Raw genomic sequence first — 20,572 nt, forward strand, 5'->3', positions numbered from 1 at the left:
TGAGAATAGGCCAGGCCACACTGGCTCAGTGGTGACAGAGGATAGGAGGGCTAGCACCTGATCTTCCCACCATGTCTTTTCAAATGGTTCTACTCAGGAAGAGCACTGCTAAGGACGCGTTCTCTTGATGTTATTTCTATAAAGAATCTCAGGAGGACACAAATACCACCCATGGCAGTCTGCCTTGCCACCCCCTTGCCGTCAGAGCTTGGCCCAAGAGGGATTTCATTTGCCAGGTTTCCTCCCCACTATCAGCAGTAGAGTTAATTAAACCAGGCAGCCTTTCTGGCCTCGCACCATAGTTCTATCTTTGTGGTCACTCTAGCATCTGTGACAGCATCTTCCGTTGCATCTCACTCCCCTAGGCTAGAGGCCAGAGAACATCGCCTCCGTTTCTTTTTTAATTCCCGGTGGTTCACCCAAAGCCATTGTATGCAAATGAAGACGTCAATGAATAAATAAGTCTCTGCTCATGATTATATGACTCGAAAGTCATTGAAATGCACTCACCTGGAACAAGGGTAAGCTTCATAGATGGGCTCCGGACTGAGCTGTTGGCTGCATTGGTAAAGTGGCAGAACACGTCAATGTCTTTGGGACACCGTGATGGTAACTTTCCTGGGAGACTGTATGTGTAGCATGCCTGCTTGCCAATAACTTCTCTTTCTAAAGACAGCATTATTGAGAATATGAATTCACAATATGGATAGACAAGGCATAAATAAAGTTGTCAAGACGTTCTGATATGAACAAGCTTGTCCCAAAATCTCCTGGGAATTTGTGACATTTAGTTTTAATGTGGTTTCACATATTTATGTGAAAATAACCTCTGGTTGTCTGAGTAGGTAAATTCATCTTTGAATGTGTGCTAGCCAAAATGTCACCTTGACCATTCATGGTTTCAAGACTGAGGCTACATTCTGCTCTGAACTTTGACTGCAACCTGCCTCACAGTGATTTATATCTTTATAGACAGTTCTATATTTTAAAGATTAATATAAAATTTTTTAAAAAGTTATGTACCCATACATCTAACTGGAGTCTTGATTTCTGAACTTCCACTGCTTTTTCAGTATATGCTACTCCCTTCTTAGGATATTTACTGTTAGACACATTGCTTTTGATAAGCATAGATCGTTATAGACGATAAAATGCATGCCTAAATGATTTATGATTATTATTAATTTACTTCTAATTTGTGTTTGTCTGACAGTATGTACGTGTGTTGCAGGATCTCACAGATGCTAGAAGAGTGTGTGGGATACACTATAATTGGAGTTATAGGTGGCTGTAAGGTATCCAGTGAGGATGCTTAAAGCCAAACCCAGGTCCTCTGCAAGAGCCTCTCCAAGTGCGTTCAACTGTAGGAGACTTGGAGGTCCTGGTGCTCACAGAAAAGCACTAGTGGCAACATAGATGTCCCTTCAAAGGATGGGATGCATAACCTGTTATCTGCCCAGAAGACTGGGAGCCAAGGTTCATGGCCTGGTGACCTTTGCTCTATCTGTGTGACCAAGACTACACAGGATCCTTCCCCAAACCCTTATCATGAGCTTGTTTTTCTCAGTCATTCTATAGAGGCTATAGTTGTGGAAGGTGCCATGTGTACTTAATGAAGATGCAGTCACATTTGATCTTTAGATAGCTTACTTTGTTCCTCAAGGGGATTTATGTGTATTTGCTTTAATGTGCGTACTGGGTTGAGTCAATTATTACCAAGAAAACTTTCATTGAACTTCGCTCTGCTTAACTAGGCCTAAAATAAATTACTTATGGTCAGGTTTGTGAAGTTTGAACCAACACTAGCTGTTTAGACATGTTAACCCGAGCTGGCTTCTTTCCTCCGTTGACCCATTACTCTGTTGGCCATGCTGGTTGTGGACACCCCCCACATTCAACTTCTAAGCTATCTCTCCATTCCATGCCTATTTTCTTTCCAACCATGACTGAAGAATTATTGTTTTTCTGACCTAGCCTTCTACCGAACATGTCACCCTTTGAAGATCCTGTCATTGTGCCAAGGGTGGGATATGGTGGGGAATGGCTAGGGTACCATTTAAAATACAAAGACTGGGGCTGAAGAGATGGCTCAGTGGTTAAGAGCATTGGCTACTCTTGTAGACAACTTTGGTTTGGTTATCAGAACCCACATGGTGGCTCATATTCTTTTATACCTCCAGTTCCAGGGTGCTCAACATAGTCTTCTGACTTCCACAGGCTCTGTGTGTGAATGTGAAACACACACAGACACGCAGGCAAAATACTTAGATACATAAAATAAAATAAACCGAATGAAAAACTTTAAAAGAACAAGGTCTTCCTGACCCTGGAGCCATCAACCAGAGGTTCTGGGATGCTGATAACGGCAAATGCCTTCAGGAAGCATCATTCTTGCTACTTTCCCTCTGTGCCGCTTGGTTCTTCCTCTCTTATCATCTTGCTGGCTGCAATCATTCATGTAAGGGGGATTGGGTCATTCTCTATCAAGTTATGAAAAAGAAGGATGCCCCATCAGAGTGTCTGGTTGGACGCTCTGAGAGTGTGGAGATAAAGGGAAACTTGCGGGCTCCACCCAAGACTTCTGGTTCAAACCAGTGAGTCATCAGCCATATACCAAAACAAGATAAAAAAGACGGGCAGAGTTCTCCCTGATACACTACCCTGGATTTTTTTTTTTTTAATCTCAGAGCAGTTAGTGCTCTTAACCACCAAGCCACCTCTCCAGCCCCAGCTTTTGTGCTTTCAGTGGTCCCTGAGCCAATCCCTACTACATTCACCAATCACACAATGACAGGATCTTCAAAGGGTGACATGCTCAGTAGAAGCCTGGGAAACAAACCCCATCAGTCATGGTTAGAAGTCTAGCCTCCTCTCCCGGTACTGAGGATGTATCCCATGAGCCTCCCATGGGTCTGCCCAGTGTTCTGCAACACAACTACATCCTTAACCTCTTTTCATTTTTTATTTTGAGACAGGGTTTCACCATTTGCCACGCTTGCCCTTGAATTCTCTGTGATAGCTTAGGCAGGCCTAGCACATGGGTCCACCTGTCAGCTTCCCGAGTAACTACGATTACATACATCCCTGTACCTACAAGTGTGGCTCCTCTGTCCCTGTGACTTTATTAACATGTACTGTGAAGATTAAAAATCCACACCTGTGAGCTAATGTGACCTAGCGATGGCATGGTCTGCCTCTTACCAGCAGGAAAGGATGAGGAATCCACGTGGAAAGTCACAATGTACTCTTCCCCATCGTTCTCTTCTATGCAGCACTTGAACTGATGGGAACTGGTGCACAGACCACTGGCTTCCAAAGGATCCATCATGATGTCTGACTCCAGAGGCAGAGGGTGAACAGTGACATCTTTGGTGGCTATGCTGTATGAATTCTTATATCTAAATATGCAGTGGTAGGTTCCTGAGGAAGAAGGAGCAACAGTGACACAGAGTGAAATCATTGCTCTTAAAAGGCATCATTGCGATGACGTCATTGCTCCTAAATAGATCAGTGGCAAGAAGAGACTAAGTTTTTCTCCCCAAACTTGTGTATGGACCTGTTCCACCTTCCTGGACAGTGGAGAGCTGGACTGACTTCCCTCCTACATACCTGACAGGTCTGAAGAACTAGCCACTAACCCTTCAGGTATGCACTCACTCCAATCAAATTACGTGGCTTTATCCAAGGTCAAGAATGAAACTGGGCTCCAAACTCTCTACTCCTAGCTTCTCCCACAACCGAGGGAAGAATGGGGAGTTGGTGGTGTGCAGAAAAGAGAAAGCTTTTGAAGAGCTGGGACATCATAGAGCACTTTGGTGTTATGCCAGCCACTTGTTTGTCTCTAAATGAGTGGTCCCTTTGACCGTAGGACACTATGGCACTAGAGGTCAAAACACCGTTTAAGCAGCTGCCCTGGATGTTTAAGTACTTAGCCCAGTGACCTGCTCTATCATAAAGGCTCTGTGGATGCCAGCTGTTACCACACAGTTCTACTGAATCTTTATTCCTTCAGTGACTTGTGTCTCCTGGCAACATGAACAATGTAGAGATATAAACAGAAAAAAAAAACGCTCCTTTATTTAAAACTAAATATATAAACACTAGAGTTTTCATGGTGCAGCTGGGTAGCCTAGTGCCCATTGTAGTAAATCTATTTTATCATCATCATCATTTTGTGCACACAAGTATATACAGATGCATGTATGTACAGGCATGGATATACATATGTATACACACATGTGTGGAGACCAGAGAACAACCTCCAGTGTTGTTTCCTAGATACCCTCCATTTTCTGAGACAGAGTCTCTCACTTACCTAGAGCTTTGCCATGCAGGCTTGACTAGCTGGCTAGCAAGTCTCCAGGAATCTACCTGTCTCCAGCTGCCCCTACCACCACTGCTCAGGTTGCAGGGCTTTTTATGTGGTTTCTGTAGATCAAACACTGGTACTCGTGCTTGCAAGGTAAGTGCTTTACTGACTGAGTCACTTCTCAGGCCCTACTAAAGCTATTTTGAAAAAAAAAAAAAACTCCTATTGTCATGACGACGGGAGTGCTGGCTGTGGAGTTAGATCCAGGCTGCACAACTTAACGTGTACTACCACACTTATTATTACTTGTGAGCATCATTTCCTACATCCATAAGATGGGATAGTGTGGGCCAGGCAGTGGTGGTACATGCCTTTAACCCAGCACTTGGGAGGCATAGGCAGGTGGGTCTTTGTGAGTTTGAGGCCAAGCTGGTCTACAGAGTTCAAGGACAGCAAAGGCTACACAGAGAAAGACTGTCTTGAAGATAGATAAATAAATAAATAAATAAATAAATAAATAAATAAATAAATAAATAGGATAATGCTAATCTGTCCCCCACCACTGTCCTGTCATCCACAAAGACTAATTAAAGTAATCATTATAGACATGTCCTAAGACTGATCCTTCATAGGCACCTGCCTACCACTGTGTATTTCCAGAGGTCTAGACAGCCTGCTGCAGGGTCTGACCACTTAACTCACCGTTCCACTCTCTGGTGGAGGTCTTCACCGTCAGCACCGACTCTGCTCCATCCCGATACCTCCTCATGGTATAAAACCTTGGATGGATTTTAATACCAGCGGAAGTGTTCCAGTACACCTCATCAAAGCTACTCACATCGCTGAGGCAAGTTATAGAAAAGCTTTGTCCCTCAGAAACAGAAATTGGGTCCGGGGTTATTGTTAGGTTGGCTGAAAGAGTGCAAACAGAACAGACAAGACAAAAACTGACAACAGATCCAATGTCTAGTTTTTCGGATGACATCAACGTGGGAGTGACATTTAAGACAAAGACAGCAACACAGACCGTCCTGACTCTACCCGTGTCAACGCGGGATTGGTACCTTGCTGCTCCTGGGATTTACTTGTTTCTAGTCTGTTCCCGGTGGTGCTCTGAACTGTACTCACTTCCATCACATGCCTTGGGGCCTCGGGCACTTCCCCTTTGTAGCTGGAATTATCTCCTGATGATTAGCAGGGTAAAAGGTTGCAAACTTAGGGATGTTGGCTTAATCCGGGCTCCCCTCCAACCTCCTCTGTGACCCCCTCAATGGAAAAATAGAGGACAGGGTTCTTGCAACAACTTCATATTGACTCTTTAAGCACTTTCCCCACAGTACAGTGTTGTATCTTGGAAGGCCGCTGTGCTCTCCACTGGATCACCAATGTCAGACCACTGTGATGTAGACTTGCTCCTTCCTATATCTGTCCCCATGAGAAGGCAGCCTTTTGCCTCTGTTCATAGTTCTTTAGCATTTACTGATGGTCTAGTATACAGGTGGTGCTTCATAAACCAATGAGTGGATTCTTGATCTACTTTATCAGCAGAGGGATCATAAAGTTCACTCTCCAAATAATCATGCTTAGGTCATCTCAGGAAGATTGGATGTATGAGCACCTCTATGTTATTTATGGCTATTTCATTTTAACTATATACAATGCTATAAACTGAGGTTAGTAGTATAGTTGATCTCATGTTTACTGCTATTTTTAGAATTCTATAATAGATCCTGTAAGACATTGTTGACAGCGTTGAGATTATCGTGATACGGATACTGAGATGAAAACCCATTACTTATTTTTCTCTTGTCCCATCTTTCCTTTACTCTGGGAGCAGATCTTTCCCGTGATTGACATCTTAAGATGGTACTTGCTTTAGTCGTCTATGGAGGCGAACTGCCTCATTACCTGAGCCTATTACCACAGGCCCTTTTCTCCAGTCATTTATCAACCTTGTTCTTAGTGATCATCAGGAGCGAGTGCTTTCCACAGTGTCTGAGTCAGGGTCCACATGCTGAGGCCCAGCGCCAAAACATACACAAGACACAGTGTGTCCCTCACAGTGTGCCCTGCCTGACTGGAGGAAGGGACCTGGAAACAGCTCCCTGAGGAGGTTAGCCATTTCTGAGCAGAAAGCAAAGCATCATGGACCCAGAAGTCTGTTCCTCTCATTTCCAGGATAGGCCACATGGTCAGACCAGGAACTTTCACCAAGCACTAACCATGCCTCTATAACATGTTCCTATCAGAGCTATGTCTGTTGAATATTCAGAACTAAGTCCCAATAGCAGAACACGTGCAGAAGGCAAACAGGTATTGCTAGAATCCTGCTTCTCATGACATTTCTCAAAAAGACTGTAAATGGTTCATTTTCAGAGATGGAAAGAAATGTCTGTAGCTGTGGTGACTCTAGAATGCCAGTTGATTAATGATGCCTTTATTATTTTAGTCAGCATAGGGCCAGTGTTGCCCCTCCAGGCTTATGTGTTTAAACACTTAGTTCCTAGTTGGTTTTACAAGCTGGCCACACTTCCTGTTCTCATTCCTCTCTCTCTCTCTCTCTCTCTCTCTCTCTCTCTCTCTCTCTCTCTCTCTCCTTCCTGTGTGTAGATAAAATAAAAAATGTCCCTTTCAGAAACTAAAAGACTCAAATGAACCATAAGACAATACCAAGCGATCAGGTAATTCTAGCTTTATGTGGGATTATTTCTAGAATGGAGAAATTGAGAGAGAAGAAATAAGTGGGGAAGTAACTGAGGCTGTTGGAATTTAAGGGAAACCAAATTATGGTGAAAGGGGGGTTTAGCAATCATAAGAATTCAATGACAACAGCCTGGTCATGATACCACTTTCTTAGCCCAACAGCTTCCTTTATCTGAACAACATGATTAGTTTCTCTCCAGTCTTTCTGACCCAAACCAATTTAAGGTGATTCCATCTGCATTGAAATGGCATAGCAGGACATCTGACCACCATCCCACTCCCAGGGAAAGCTCGGCTTTACTCTGCCCACTGATGCGATGATCCCAGCCAGTTGGCAAGTGTAACATGCATTTGTCTAAAGAGTCTACAGCCAGAGTTCTTACCTACAGAGGTGAAGGTCACGGCTATGTTCTTACTGCCTTTGGCTCCGTAGACGCTGACGAACTCACATGTGTAGATGACTGTTGTTCCAGAAGAACCACTGGGACACTGGGTTCCATCTGCCTTGAGTGTATAAGTGCTGCAGCTAGACTCTAGGTCTGTTTCTGGGGTCCCTGCAATGATATAAACAAATTTTCCGCATCGTGTGTTGTAGTGAATGTTTAATGTCAAACAGGGGTTTCTACCCCACCTTTGATCATTCAGTTCCCAGATAAAAGACACATAACTTTTATACTTATAATGAGCTTTAATCAGCACTAGAACCGGGCAAATACCCTCTTAGCTATTAGCTTTTACCTCCTTATCATTAATACAGAATTATGACTTGGGAGTTATGGATATAATAGAATGTCATTAAGAGTCAGCTTTATTGCTATGTTCTTTTAGTATAACTGTATTTGGTTTTTCTCTAAGTCCCTGGAGTAGCATCAGGTCACCCAAGTAGCATCAGGAATGTGTCTCATCTCACAAAGAGGGACTTCAGTCTAGTCAGATATTGGTTGGTTATTCCCACAAGTTTCATGCCACCATTCCACTAACATACCCTGCAGTCAGGACGCCATGTTTTGAGTTGGCAACTCTTACTCCAATTGGCCACTCCACATTGGACAGTTCTTATGACCTCTTACCCCGTGGCATCTTTCTCTTTCCTTCTGCTCCTTCTTCCTTGTGGTCTCTTGCCTCTGACCCCAAGCCCAGGAACCAAGTTCTCCCCTCTCTGTCTATCTCTCTTCTGCCCAGCTAACCAACCAGGGATAACTTGGGCGGGAGGAAGTCACTTGGGTCTACATGTCAATTCTTCATCCCTGGGGGCTACTGGATCTTGGGGGTCAGTATTTAGCATTATAACACATAGCAAAAGACAAAAACCTCAAAAACATGACTGCCTGACTCTGAATTAGTAGCAAGCTTTTCAGTGGAAACTTCAGCTTCATGCTTTTTTAGTTGCTGACACCTTTACATTTCCCAGATCAATGTTTCCAGTCCCAGAAACAACCCATCCTCCAAACCATCTTTACCTAGGGTTCTCACATAACCCTGTGTGCGATTTTTTTCTCCTACTCTGGTCTCCATTTTCTTCTTCGCCCAACTTTACCTGCTACTGCGGTTGTCAGACCCTCTACCAACACTTACACCAGCCCAAAGTGAAAGACGCAGAATAGGCTGGTGGATTAGGGTCGAAATAAATGCATTCTTTCAACTTTAGCTGATCAATAATGCTTTACTGGCTTGTTTTTATCACAACTGGACACAAGGTAGAGTCATCAGAGAGAACGGAACCTCAATTGAGAAAATACCAACATAAGACCCAGTTGTAAAGCATGTTCTTAATTAGTGATCAATGGGGGAGCACCCATCCCATTGTGGGTGGTGCCACCCCTGGGCTGGTAGTCCTATGTTCTTCAGAAAGCAGGCTGAGCAAGTCATGAGGAGCAAGCCAGTAAGCAGCACAACCCATGGCCTCTGCATCAGCTACTGCCTCCAGGTCCCAGGGCCTACATGAGTTCCTGCTCTCACTACTTTTGATGGTGAACTGTTGTTATGTTTTGATGATGATATTATATGGAACTTGAGTGAAATAGCCCTTTCCTCCTCAGGTTGCTTTTGGTCATGGTGTTTTACCACAGCGATAGTGACTCGAAGGCAGGTGCCTTTATTATTTTGATTGACATATGGCCAATGTTGTGGTTTGAATGAGGAATACCCCTCATAGGCTCACGTGTTTCAACACTTCCTCCCCAGTTCACGTTGCTCTTTGGGAAGGTAACAGAACCTTTAGGGGGTGGGAATTTGCTGAAGGAAGTACATCACTGTGGGTGGGCTTTACAGTTTTAGAGCCTGGTCCACTTCCTGTTCTCTCTGATTTCTGTGTGTGGATAAAATGTTATCACTCTACTTGTTGACTGCGAGGCCTTCTCCCTCGTGGTGAACTATGTCTGTTTTGGAACTATAAGTCAAAATAAACCCTGGTTCTCTAGCTTGTCCTTTTGCCAGGGTATTTGATCACAACCACAGAAAAGTAGCTAGCCCAACCAGCTTTCTTCCCCAAGTGTCTATTCAAGCCACTCCACTCATTGCTACTCTTTCACTTTGACAAAAATCACTTCTCTTTAAAGCCTGCCCTTTGTTCATCCTTTCCTAAATCTAGATTTCATGAGAAAGCCACATCTGTACTAAGGATCCTACAAGGCTGACTGACTGTAGAGGGGTAGAATGTTGCCCTTCTATACCGGTCAAATCTTAGTCTGTTCCTATGAAAAACCGCTCTAGCCCTGCCCCATCTCATGATGCATCTGCATTCGATACCTGTGGTTTCCCACTCCCCCTTTTCATCAAATCTTTAAAACTGACCTTGTCACCCTCTATGTTGTCAAAAATGTTTCCTTAAGGCCAACAGGAACCTTCTCTTTTTTCCTACAACTTGGGCTTCTCTTTATTTTGTCTCTACTGCCAGCCATTTTCTTTCAACTGTAATTGCATAAGCCTCCCTCTGGTCCTTCCTTCTTTCCTGTCTTCATCCTCCTGGGCTTCCTTTCGAAGGCCCTCTCCTGAGCATCCTTTTTAAATGCCTATGTTGCTCCTGGTGTTATCCCTGACTAAACAGGTTCACCCCACCCTCGCCCACTATTGCTCCTCTTTTCTTCACTCCCTTGGCAACATCACGAGGCTCCTGCTATGAACTAGGGTTGGATGACTTCCCTCACTGCCCTAAGAGGAATGACCTGGCTGGAAACTTTTGAGGCAAATTCCCAAGCGTTTGATTTGACATCTCCGGCACCTCAAACTCAACACGTGCGACTTCTTTATTTTTCCCCAGACAGAATTTGCACATCCAGTGTTTCCTGTCAGTGTTATTGGCTGGAACCCAAATTAAAACGCTTAAAGGCCACTTTAATTACCCAAACTTCCTCACATTGTACTCCCACTCACTTGTGAAAACCCTCTTTGAGTTACACTCCTGAGGCATGGCTGTCTCCAAAATGGAAGGTCACCCCCTACCACCTCTACTTGACCCCTAACCCCTCCTCAGACCCTACTGTGTGGGACTTTGGAACTTCAATTCTGAATTAATTCTTTCTTCAACTTACTCATTATGCTACCTGGGAGTATCATTTTCTTTTTGGAGCTGACTTGGTTTGGGTTTTGAGATAGGGTCTTACTCTATAGCGCAAGCTTGTTTTGAATTCTCGGTGTAATCCAAGCTGGCCTTCAATTTGTGATTTTCCTGCTTCTTCCTCCTGAGCTTCAAGGACAAGTAGTCAATCATGATGTCCAGTGAAAGTTTAGGTTTCTAAACTTCAGCTCTGATCGTCTAATTTCCTTTCACCTTTAAATTCTTGCTATGGGTACCGAGTAAAGTCAAATGCTCTTAGCATGGTGTGTGTCGTGGAAGGACCAGAGGTTAGACAGATTGCTGATAAGCAGACAGATAGGGAGAGGGCCCAAGAAGAGATAATGAAGATAGCGAACTTCCAGCTTGTTCCTCGCCCTCCTGACATGAGACATAAGTCTGGTATCTCGAAACAAAGACTTAGGGTGCTTTTTCCTCTCACTCGTACATCGCCTTGCCCACCCCCATCAGTGAACCAGCCCAACAAGTTAGGGCTGGATCAAGCAGGACACGCTCACACCAATATTGTAGGCCTATCAGCCACCCTGCCTGTTAGTTTCAAACACAGGACCCATAACCCTAACTCTGATAGTTTATAGCCAATTTCACCAGCCTGATCTCAGGGACCTAGCAACTGCTTGTGTCATCATGTGCCTCAGCCAGATGTGTGCTATGGTTAAAAGGACCTAGCACCACTCCAGATCTCTCCCTCTGTCCCTCTGTCTATCTGTCCTTCTGTCCCTTGTCCCCTCCTCTCTCTTCCTCCTCTCTGCTCTCTGCACACAGTTGACCTCTTTCTCTCCCTCCCTTCCTCCAACCCCTCCACCCTCTCTCCTTCCTTCCCTCCCTCTAACTCTCCTCTGCTTTTTCTCTCTGCCTCCCTGTCTGTGTGTCAATTTCTCTATCCTTGTCTCCTGAGACAGGGGAACCCACCTGGGAGCTGTTCCCAAATAAATTTACCTTTAGACTTTTAATTTGGCTTGAATCTGCTTATCAGGTCAGCCGAGAAAAGCTATTATCTTGGTGCTGAAACACAGGTCCCACAGTTGAAACCTAAAACTGTCTTTATTCAAACTGGGGAAGGAAAACCCCTCAAAGACCCTTAGACTCCAGCCAATGAGGAGAGACCACCTGGTTTTAGGCTCCTGAGACCCTCCTTTCTCTAGATTGGCCTTACTGAGTGTGTGTGTGTGTGTGTGTGTGTGTGTGTGTGTGTGTGTGTGCGTGTATGTGTGTCCGTCTGTCTTTAAATTCTTTAATTACCAGATGAAAGAAACCAAATTCAGATGACAGTGGCATTTCTCACACAATATCTTCTAACCTACTATTCTCCTCTGAATTTGATTCTTCATTTTCTCAAAGCCTGAACCCCGTGTGTGGCCTTCAACACATCCTGCAGCCCCAGCCCTGGATACCTGTGTTCACACTTGTATCTCCCCTTCCTCTTCCTGTTGAATGTACTTCGTCCTTAGAGGTCTGGCCTTTTCACCCAGTGGAGAGTCCAGTAAACCATGCAAAGTGAGATGCATGTAGAAAAAGACAGAGCATAGAATGTGTCATTGATAGGCCCTATCAAAGAAAATTCAATGACTGAGAAAGACTTCAGAGGAGAGGATGTTATTCTAAGCCTTCAAAGGCAGCTGGGAGGTTAACAGAATCAGGCCTGTGATGTGACGTGAGGCTGTCAGTGTGTGAGCCTAGACCAGCAGTCCTCGCTGTGGGACTTAGCACTCCATCTAGCTGTTTTGGGGGCCAGGGCTGAGTGCAGGATGGGAGGATAATAAGCTACAGCGGAAATCCATTGTTCTGCAGGCTGGCCAACCTTGCTAGACTTAGGAAAGTCTGCAAAAGGGTCACCGGAGAGAGAGGTCCTTGAGCATCCCACTGCAGACTTCCTGGTTCCTCTGCCAGAGGGTGAGCTCTGTCACCTTCCAGAGTTAAAAAAGCCAAGGGAACTGTGCAAGGCCTCACCTCCATCAGCTCCTTCAGGATGCCTGTGCCCCCGTTTTCCTTATAAACTAGGGAAATGACTAAATGTCCCATACCAAAGTTTTTCAGAGTTGACCAGATGTCTTTCTCTGTCCTCAGAGGTCTAATCAGATGCTGCAAGTGGCATGTGCTTGGTAAAGCAGAGGTGCTTGGGAAAGTGTAGGTAAAAACCTGACTTTTCATATAATAATGGTGGTGGTGGCGGTGGCGGCTGTGGTGGTGTAGCATAGTCTCAGAGCACAGACTTTGTAATTTACAGATCTGTATTTTTAGGTTGAAGATGTTTCTCTTTAAATGTTAACACATAATACTATTGTTTCTTAAAGAAGAGGTGGCTTTGATCTCACAGGGTTTCTAAGTATCCTTTTCTATCTAAACTGCTGGCAGCTCGGTGCAGAGCTGGCTTACCAGGATGAAGAAGCTGGTCACTGTAGCTAGTGACATAAACCCAGCAAAGAGTCATAATTTTTCTTTTTATACTGTGACAACCTTGGGAAAGTTGTTTAATCTGGACCCTAATTTCCTTATTATCCCATTGGAGGTTAAAAAAAAAAATACTAGCTTCAAACTCATGATTAAGTTTAAAACCACACTAACAATTGTGGTTTTTTAATGGATTGACGTTTTTACAAAACTGTTATAAAAAGCCACAATTTCTGCTTTAATTTCTTAAAAGAATTGGTTTTTATTTTAGGTTCTGTCTGAGTGCTTTGCCTACACACGCATACGTGCCCCATGTGTGTGCACGGTGTCTAATAAGGTCGGACAAGAGCATCAGATCCCTTAGAATCGAGTTGCAGGTGATTGGAAGCTGGCACGCGGGTGCTGGGAACCAAACTCTGGTCCTCTGAAAGAGCAACAAGTGCTCTGAATGGCTGAGCCACGTCTCTCCACACTACTGGTTTCCTTCATCCCTCATCAGTATAAACTGGAGGATGGGGAACTTCAGTTCAGATCTCAGGGCAGATAAAAGCAGAGCTGGGTAAAACACTTCCATATACGTGTGAATGCGGTAGCCTGCCTATAGTGCCAGCATGCAGATCCCTGATCGCTCGGGGTAGCTACGCTAGCAAAATTCCTGACCTCTAGATTCAAGGAAAAGAAAGTAGCCCTCGGTGTTAGCCCTACCCTCCACATATGGGTACTCCCAAAACCGTATGGCCCAACACATGTGAACACACATGCCACACACAGGCAGAAAAGTAAACGAATAGAAATGCACACGAAGTAACTGAAAGAGAAATAATAGGCTGGCAGAAAAATTCATGCTGGGAACACGGGAAAAAAACGGGAGCGAGTACATAAGTGAGGCAGGTAAGAAATGAGAAGCTGCAGTGAGGCCTAGGTGAAAACTTCGTGACCTCAGCTTTAGCTCTTTGCTGAGGACGGAAGGGAAGGGTGGGCCATGCCATGGACCTACGTCAGCAGGCCACGCCCTCCTGGGCCTTTATCTGCTAGGATCTTGTCCTCAGCACAAGCATGCTGCTTGCATGGGGATCCTTTTGGAGGTTTGCTGTACAGTACCAGCCGGAAACTGGCATCAAACCTAGTGGCTTTGGGTTTGGTTTTGGTTTTCACGGTCCAGAATAAACGCCATTCCTCCTCAGCCTACAATAGCTTCCAATTTTTTTCTTGGCTGAAAGGCAAGCCAAGAGCCCTTTTGGCAAAATGTCTTTGTCCACCATCCTTACCTTCAATGTTTATTTTCCCCTCCTGTTTCCACTCGATTCTGCTCCAGTTCGCGATATTCTCGCTGCAGCAGTTCAACGATATAGGGTTATTGTCACACACCACCTTTCTCTCTTCCTTGGCCAAAATCCGGATGGGAGTGACATCTAATTTTCTGACTGTCCCATATTCAAAAATATCCAGTGTCACATTGCAACCATATAAGCCTGCCAAGAATACACAAAATTATGAGTTATTATCACTCCTATGAGTTTCCTTTAATAGAACTGAGTTTCATTTCATGTGCCGTGGTATCTGGAGCTTGATTCAAGGGCCCCTCAAGGAATGTTCAGAAACTGTCAAGCCAGCACAGACAAGTCTGATGACGTGAGGAAAAGGTAGAAAGGGGCCTTTCTCAGACTCACATGGGGAAGTGAAATTGATGAATCTTGAAGACTTGGGAGACCATGAATAATTTGGGCCTGCTCTTTAGCCCTGTGGTAAAACTGGAATCTGCAAAGGGGTGATCAGACTCATGTATCTACAGTCCTCTTTCTTGTATAGAGGAACAGAGTTATACCTGCTGATAATCTGGTCGTGAGCGGAGTTATTAAATACTAGAATGTGACAGACTCATTGTTAATCTCTGAAAAACTAAAATTTATGTTTTGCAGTTTTGTATGTTATGTAGGAGGGTGGGAAAAGGCCAAAGAAAGAGATTGCTATGGGGAAGAAAAGTATTTCAGGAGGCTGGATACATTTCTACCTTAACTTTAGTGATGCCTTTTCAAGTATATGTGTCAAAATTTAACATATTGTATACTTAAAATATGTGCAGTATGCTATCTGCCAATTTTGTCTTAGCAAACTAAAATTTTATAAGGTAGTTCAAAATAAAACAGCATAAAACCATTACTACATACTATGCAAAATTCAAAAACAAACCACTGCATTTTAAACATCATTTAAAATAATGCCCTTGGTCATCCAGCAGATGGTTTGGTGGTCTCCAGTACAAGCATGAGGATCTGAGTTCAGATCCCCAGAGCCCATAAAAAATGATGAAAATGGTAACATGCATCTGTAACTCTACACCTGGAGAAGCAGAGACAGGTGGGTCCTCAGGTCTCACTGACTAGCAGATTGTTCAGTGTTGGATTCAATGAGGGACCCTGTCTCAAAAAACGAAATGGGAACAATGAAGAAAGGTACCCTGAAGTCTGGGTCCCTTGTGGCGATGTACACATACCCATGCAGCATATGCATACACACACATAACATACACACATACACACACATACATACACACACATACATATACACACATACACATGGAAACACATATACACATACACACATATAAACAAACACATGCACACACACACATACACACATACACACACACATACATACACACATACATATACACACATACACATGGAAACACATATACACATACACACACATACACACATATAAACAAACACATATGCACACACACACATACACATATACACACACAGAAACACAGGAACACAAATATACAAACACATACATATACAAATATATAAATACACAAGTATGTGCACACATACATACACACACACATACACACATATACACACATACATACACACATACACACATAAATACACACATATACACACATGTTCACTCACATATACACACATACACATGGAAACACATACATACATATACACACATACACACATATACACACATACACATATATACATACATATGAATACACACATACACACATGTACATACACATATATACACATATATATACATATAAATACACATATATGCACACACACATACATACATACACACATATACACACATACATATAAATAAACTATGCACGCACATACACATATACACATATAAACACACACACACACACACACACACACACATGAAAGCATGCCATGGGATGAATTTTTCATGTTGGAATAGGAGCCATTAGGCTTTCTGTAAACAGCTCACCCCATAACCCCTTTTATGTGGGATGCTTCTCTAAGCACGCCATTCAGTTTCCTCCCACAAGTCTCTGATCAGAAACCCACCTGCATCATGCTGTGTGAAGTTGAAAATAGTGAGGCGGGTGACCAGGCTTATATTGTTGATGATTGAGGTGTGAATGGAGAATTTGTCACTGTTCTGGATGTCAGACCGTTTTTCTCCATAGAACCAAGATGTGTTGGAGGACACGAATTCACTTTCGCATTCCAGAGTTACATTGTCTCCTTCAAAGATGAACTCTGGTGTCACAGTGAACTTTGTTTCATCTAGAAATTCAGAGAAAATGTTTGAGGATTATACATTAATGGAGCAAACCCTGGGTCTCTGCAGGCTTTGCCTCAGGATTCTCGAAGGCTCTCCTTAGCATCTGTCTGCCACAGTCTTGCCCACACGCTCCCCATATCACTCTCTTAGTAACAAAGGTCCCGTCATGGATGGATGCACCAGAGCCCATGTCTGAATCCCATCTGTGAAATGGAAGAGAGTATCTAAAGTCATAGGCTCTTTTCCGCCACTGTTTTAAATGACCTGGAGTAGTACTTTGGAAACCTTCCCATGATGCATCAGATCCATCCAGGCTTGAGGCACTTGGTGAAGGATGGATAGGTCTTTGTAGGCCTAGTGTGGTGAGATATATTCTGAGACTCATCCCCTAAATCACCGATAAACCCTGTTTAGTATCAGCATCTGCTGTTACTGTTTCCCCACAATGATGGACTTACATTTATGGATTTCAATATGTGAACACAGGCAAGTCACAAGCCCTGTGGTTCTAGTCTGAACCCCTATCCCCATCTCCCTGATGCTCCTGCTGTAGTAATGTTACTCAAAAAGGGACAGGAGGCGTGCAATGCCCCAGACCTCCATACTAGGAAACATCAACATGATTTCCTAGCTCTTTGTCTTCTGCCTCACCTTTTTTTTACTATAGAATATATTGTATTTCATTATGGCATTTTTTGCTTGTTTGTTTGATTCAAGACAAGTTTCCTTCTTACAGCCCTGGTTGTCCTGGAACTCACTCTGTAGACCAGGCTGGCATTGAACTCAGATATCTACTTGCCTCTGCCTCCTGAGTGCTGGGATTAAAGACGTGCATCGCCACTTCCTGCCTCATTTTGGTACTCAAAAGGAATTTGTTGTTGTAGTTGAGTCTCTTCTCCCCAACTTTCCCTCACCCCCTTTCATCCCCAGGAGTTTCTTTTCTACTTTCATTAAAACTTGGGATCTACATATGAGAGAGAACATGCAATTTTCGTTTTTCTGAGTCTGGTTCACCCAGCTTAGTATTTTCCAAATTCATCTCTTTTTCTGGAATTTTCATAGTTTTATTGTTCTAGATAGCCTCGAAAAATTTCATGCACACACACACACACACACACACACACACACACACACACTGAAATTTCATTGTCTGCTTATTTGCTGAGAGATATGTAGGCTGACTCTCTTTCCTAGATCATGGGAATAGCACAGCAGTACACACAGATATATGAGAATCTCTGGAATCTTAGGATTTCCTAGGTTTTACCAACACCATCACATCCTGCCTACCCCAAATGAACAAGGCATGTGGGGTGTGATAATGTACTAGGGTCCACTTACTGCTTGGTGTTCCTTGGAAGGAGTTGTAGTCCATTTTGTAAGTCTGGTTGAGGTTCTGTATGACTTGCTCATTGGCTTTATGAATTGATCCAGGCAGTGGTGCCGATGCAACCTCGACTATGTAGTCCACAACCACGCTGCCCTTGCTGCGTAGAGACCACTCAGTTCAGTAAAGCAGTAATTAATCATGAACAGTCTAGATCCTTGTGGTTTATTGCACAGAAAAGCAAAATGGCAGGGGCCAACTGAGTTCTATCCTCAAGAAATCACTCCAAGCCTGTCTGTTAGCCAACACCCAAGGCAAGACCTTCCCAGTAATATAAAGGAGAAAAGTGATTATATAAAGAACAGTGAGTGGAACCCATAAGGTTTCCAGGCTCCCGCTGCATCCTATGCTATGCCAGGAAATCCTGAGATCCTGTCTGCCTATCAGAATCTTTTAGTATTGTCTTTAACATTGCTGTCTGATACAACTCTCTTTCGACATTTCAAACTCTCAGAATTACAGATGTATTTCTGTTTGTAAAGGTCTTTCATGCGTGAGATGAACACATCTTTGTGTTCCTCACAGATAAAGGGCAGAAACACCTCGGTGTTTCCCTTTCCGATTTGAGACTGTGCTCTGGTGGCCATAGCTCTCACCTCTGTCAAGCTGCTCCTGTTAAGTACCCCACATGATAGCCCATGAGTATTCTGTCTCCTTTCCTGGTGTATTGGTTTCTGACCTCATCAAAAAACAAGAACATTACATCATTCTTACGTGAACTGTGTCACAGTCACCGATCTGAATCCTGGTAAAGTTCTGTAACCCGCTCGGAACTGGAAAAGAGAGCAAGAGAATGAGATGAGACTAGTCAGAGATACCAAAGGTTTATAGCTACACTTTGCCAACCTGGGTATTTATTTTATTTTATTTTATTTTATTTTATTTTATTTTATTTGTTAGTGATGGTTTTAGCAGAACTCTGAAGGAGTAGTTTCTAACAAATTGTGTCAGTCTTAGTTTTTAGAGAAGCACACGGTAGATTAAGCACACAAAATTGCTGCTCAGGAAAATGTCAGAGAGAGAATAGAGAGGATGTGGGGAAGGGAAAACATGGCGGTGAACTTCAAGTGAAAGAAAAAAGGAAAGCGGAATGAAAGGATCCTACACCACCCCTGACAACATTCAGAAAGACCTTCCAAGGACATTTAAGAGTCTTTCCAGAACTCTCCCTGTCTGCCAGACACAAAACAATTATGTGTATTCTGAGGTAAGGAGCAAAAATCCATTCCTGAGTGTCAGATGCAGCCCTTGGGGCTACTTACTGATCCAGAGCCAGAGAGTTGGAAGTCAAGAACACCTTCACAATCACCATCCCACTTGTCCCCCACCTTAACACCTGTGTGAGTTTGGTAAAACCAATTTCACTTGCCAATTGGACATGTTCCTATTGTTCTTCTGAATATCAACCCCATAAGAATTCCTGACCTACACAAGTCACATTATCAGGTATCGCAGCCAGCTTTAAGTGTCACTTGCCACAACCTAAAATCACTTACAAAGACAGTCTATTGAAGGATTACCCAGGTCATGTTGGCTTGTGGGCATATCTGTGAGGGATTGTCTTGATTGTTAATTGATGTAGGATGACCTAGCCCACCTTAGGAGGTACCATTCTATAGGCAGAGGGTCCAGAGCTACATGAGACAAGGAAAAGCTAAATGAAAACTAGCAGGAATGAATTCATCTCTATTTTTGACTGTGGTTATGATATGTTCAGCTTCTTGACTCTCTGCCTTTACTTCCTCAAAATGACAGACTGTGGCCTGCTATTTTAAGGCAGACAAACCCTTTCTCCACTTATATTTCTTTGTTTCAGAGTTGCTTTATCATAGCAATAGAAATAAAAAAATGAGGGTACCAAGGAATCTAAAATATGTGTTGTAGACCTGGTACCTGGGTGAGACTCTTATATAATTCCTAGTTCCTTAAAAGTATATCAATATTCCATCAAGGCACCATGGAAAAATCATTATTTTTGTGTGCCATACTGAGTATGGTGGGGGGACTTCTCCTGCCCTAAGGACTAGGAGTTAGGGGGAGTCACAACCTCAGTCCATGTGTAATAGCAGTCACCATAGCAATTAGGAGACAGTGTTTGAAATATACCAACTCAAGCAAAAGCATTTACATTTGAGTGGCTTAATCCAATATCAAGCACTTGCAGAGGCATTTCTATTTTTACCTTAGTAACAACAGGCTGACCCTGAAGTGAACACCTAGTGATTCCCAGGCTAGAGAAGTTTGAAACTCTCTGAGTTCAGCCTTAAGGTGGGCTGCCCAGTGATGTTAGAAGTTTTATCTGTGTAGAAAAAGACCTAGCCATTTAGGGGCCAGTACCATTCACTGGGCAGAAGGTACTCAGCTTCAAGAGACAGGAGAATGTGAGACTGACTGAGGAAATGAACCACCTACCTCTTCTGGACCAGGCCCACAAGCCTCTGAATTGCCTTTAGTGAAGGGATGCTACCAAATGTTATTTGAATCATTTCTACTCAAGGGAGAAGTCCTCCTGAAAGGCCAAGGTGACACCCTCATCCTCTGAATATTGTTTGAGTGCTTCTTAACTCTCCTCAGATGGGTTTGCATGACTTCAAATCCTTACACCTAGTGTATGCTCACATAAGCACCGTGTCCACTGTGAATGGGGAGG

General features: G+C 43.5%; 1 protein-coding gene across 10 annotated transcripts in view; it reads right to left on the bottom strand.

The window, feature by feature from the left end:
- Window positions 1-20,572, bottom strand: part of Adgrf5 (adhesion G protein-coupled receptor F5) — a 113,185-nt gene that overhangs the window by 15,641 nt on the left and 76,972 nt on the right. For 6 of the 10 annotated variants that reach the window (XM_063266632.1, XM_063266631.1, XM_008766833.4 and 3 more), the window contains 10 exons: window positions 18,637-18,695; window positions 17,877-18,022; window positions 16,316-16,537; window positions 14,246-14,449; window positions 11,981-12,046; window positions 7,396-7,566; window positions 5,374-5,493; window positions 5,012-5,221; window positions 3,202-3,420; window positions 511-666 (listed from right to left, as the gene is read on the bottom strand). In XM_063266632.1, the coding sequence (XP_063122702.1) occupies window positions 511-666; window positions 3,202-3,420; window positions 5,012-5,221; window positions 5,374-5,493; window positions 7,396-7,566; window positions 11,981-12,046; window positions 14,246-14,449; window positions 16,316-16,537; window positions 17,877-18,022; window positions 18,637-18,695 (1,573 nt within the window). The remainder of the gene's footprint in view (window positions 1-510; window positions 667-3,201; window positions 3,421-5,011; window positions 5,222-5,373; window positions 5,494-7,395; window positions 7,567-11,980; window positions 12,047-14,245; window positions 14,450-16,315; window positions 16,538-17,876; window positions 18,023-18,636; window positions 18,696-20,572) is intronic. The other 4 variants (XM_039083012.1, XM_063266630.1, XM_039083013.1 and 1 more) reach the window with 3 other exon arrangements.

Source organism: Rattus norvegicus, chromosome 9 (assembly GCF_036323735.1).
Source record: "Rattus norvegicus strain BN/NHsdMcwi chromosome 9, GRCr8, whole genome shotgun sequence".
Taxonomy (NCBI): domain Eukaryota; kingdom Metazoa; phylum Chordata; class Mammalia; order Rodentia; family Muridae; genus Rattus; species Rattus norvegicus.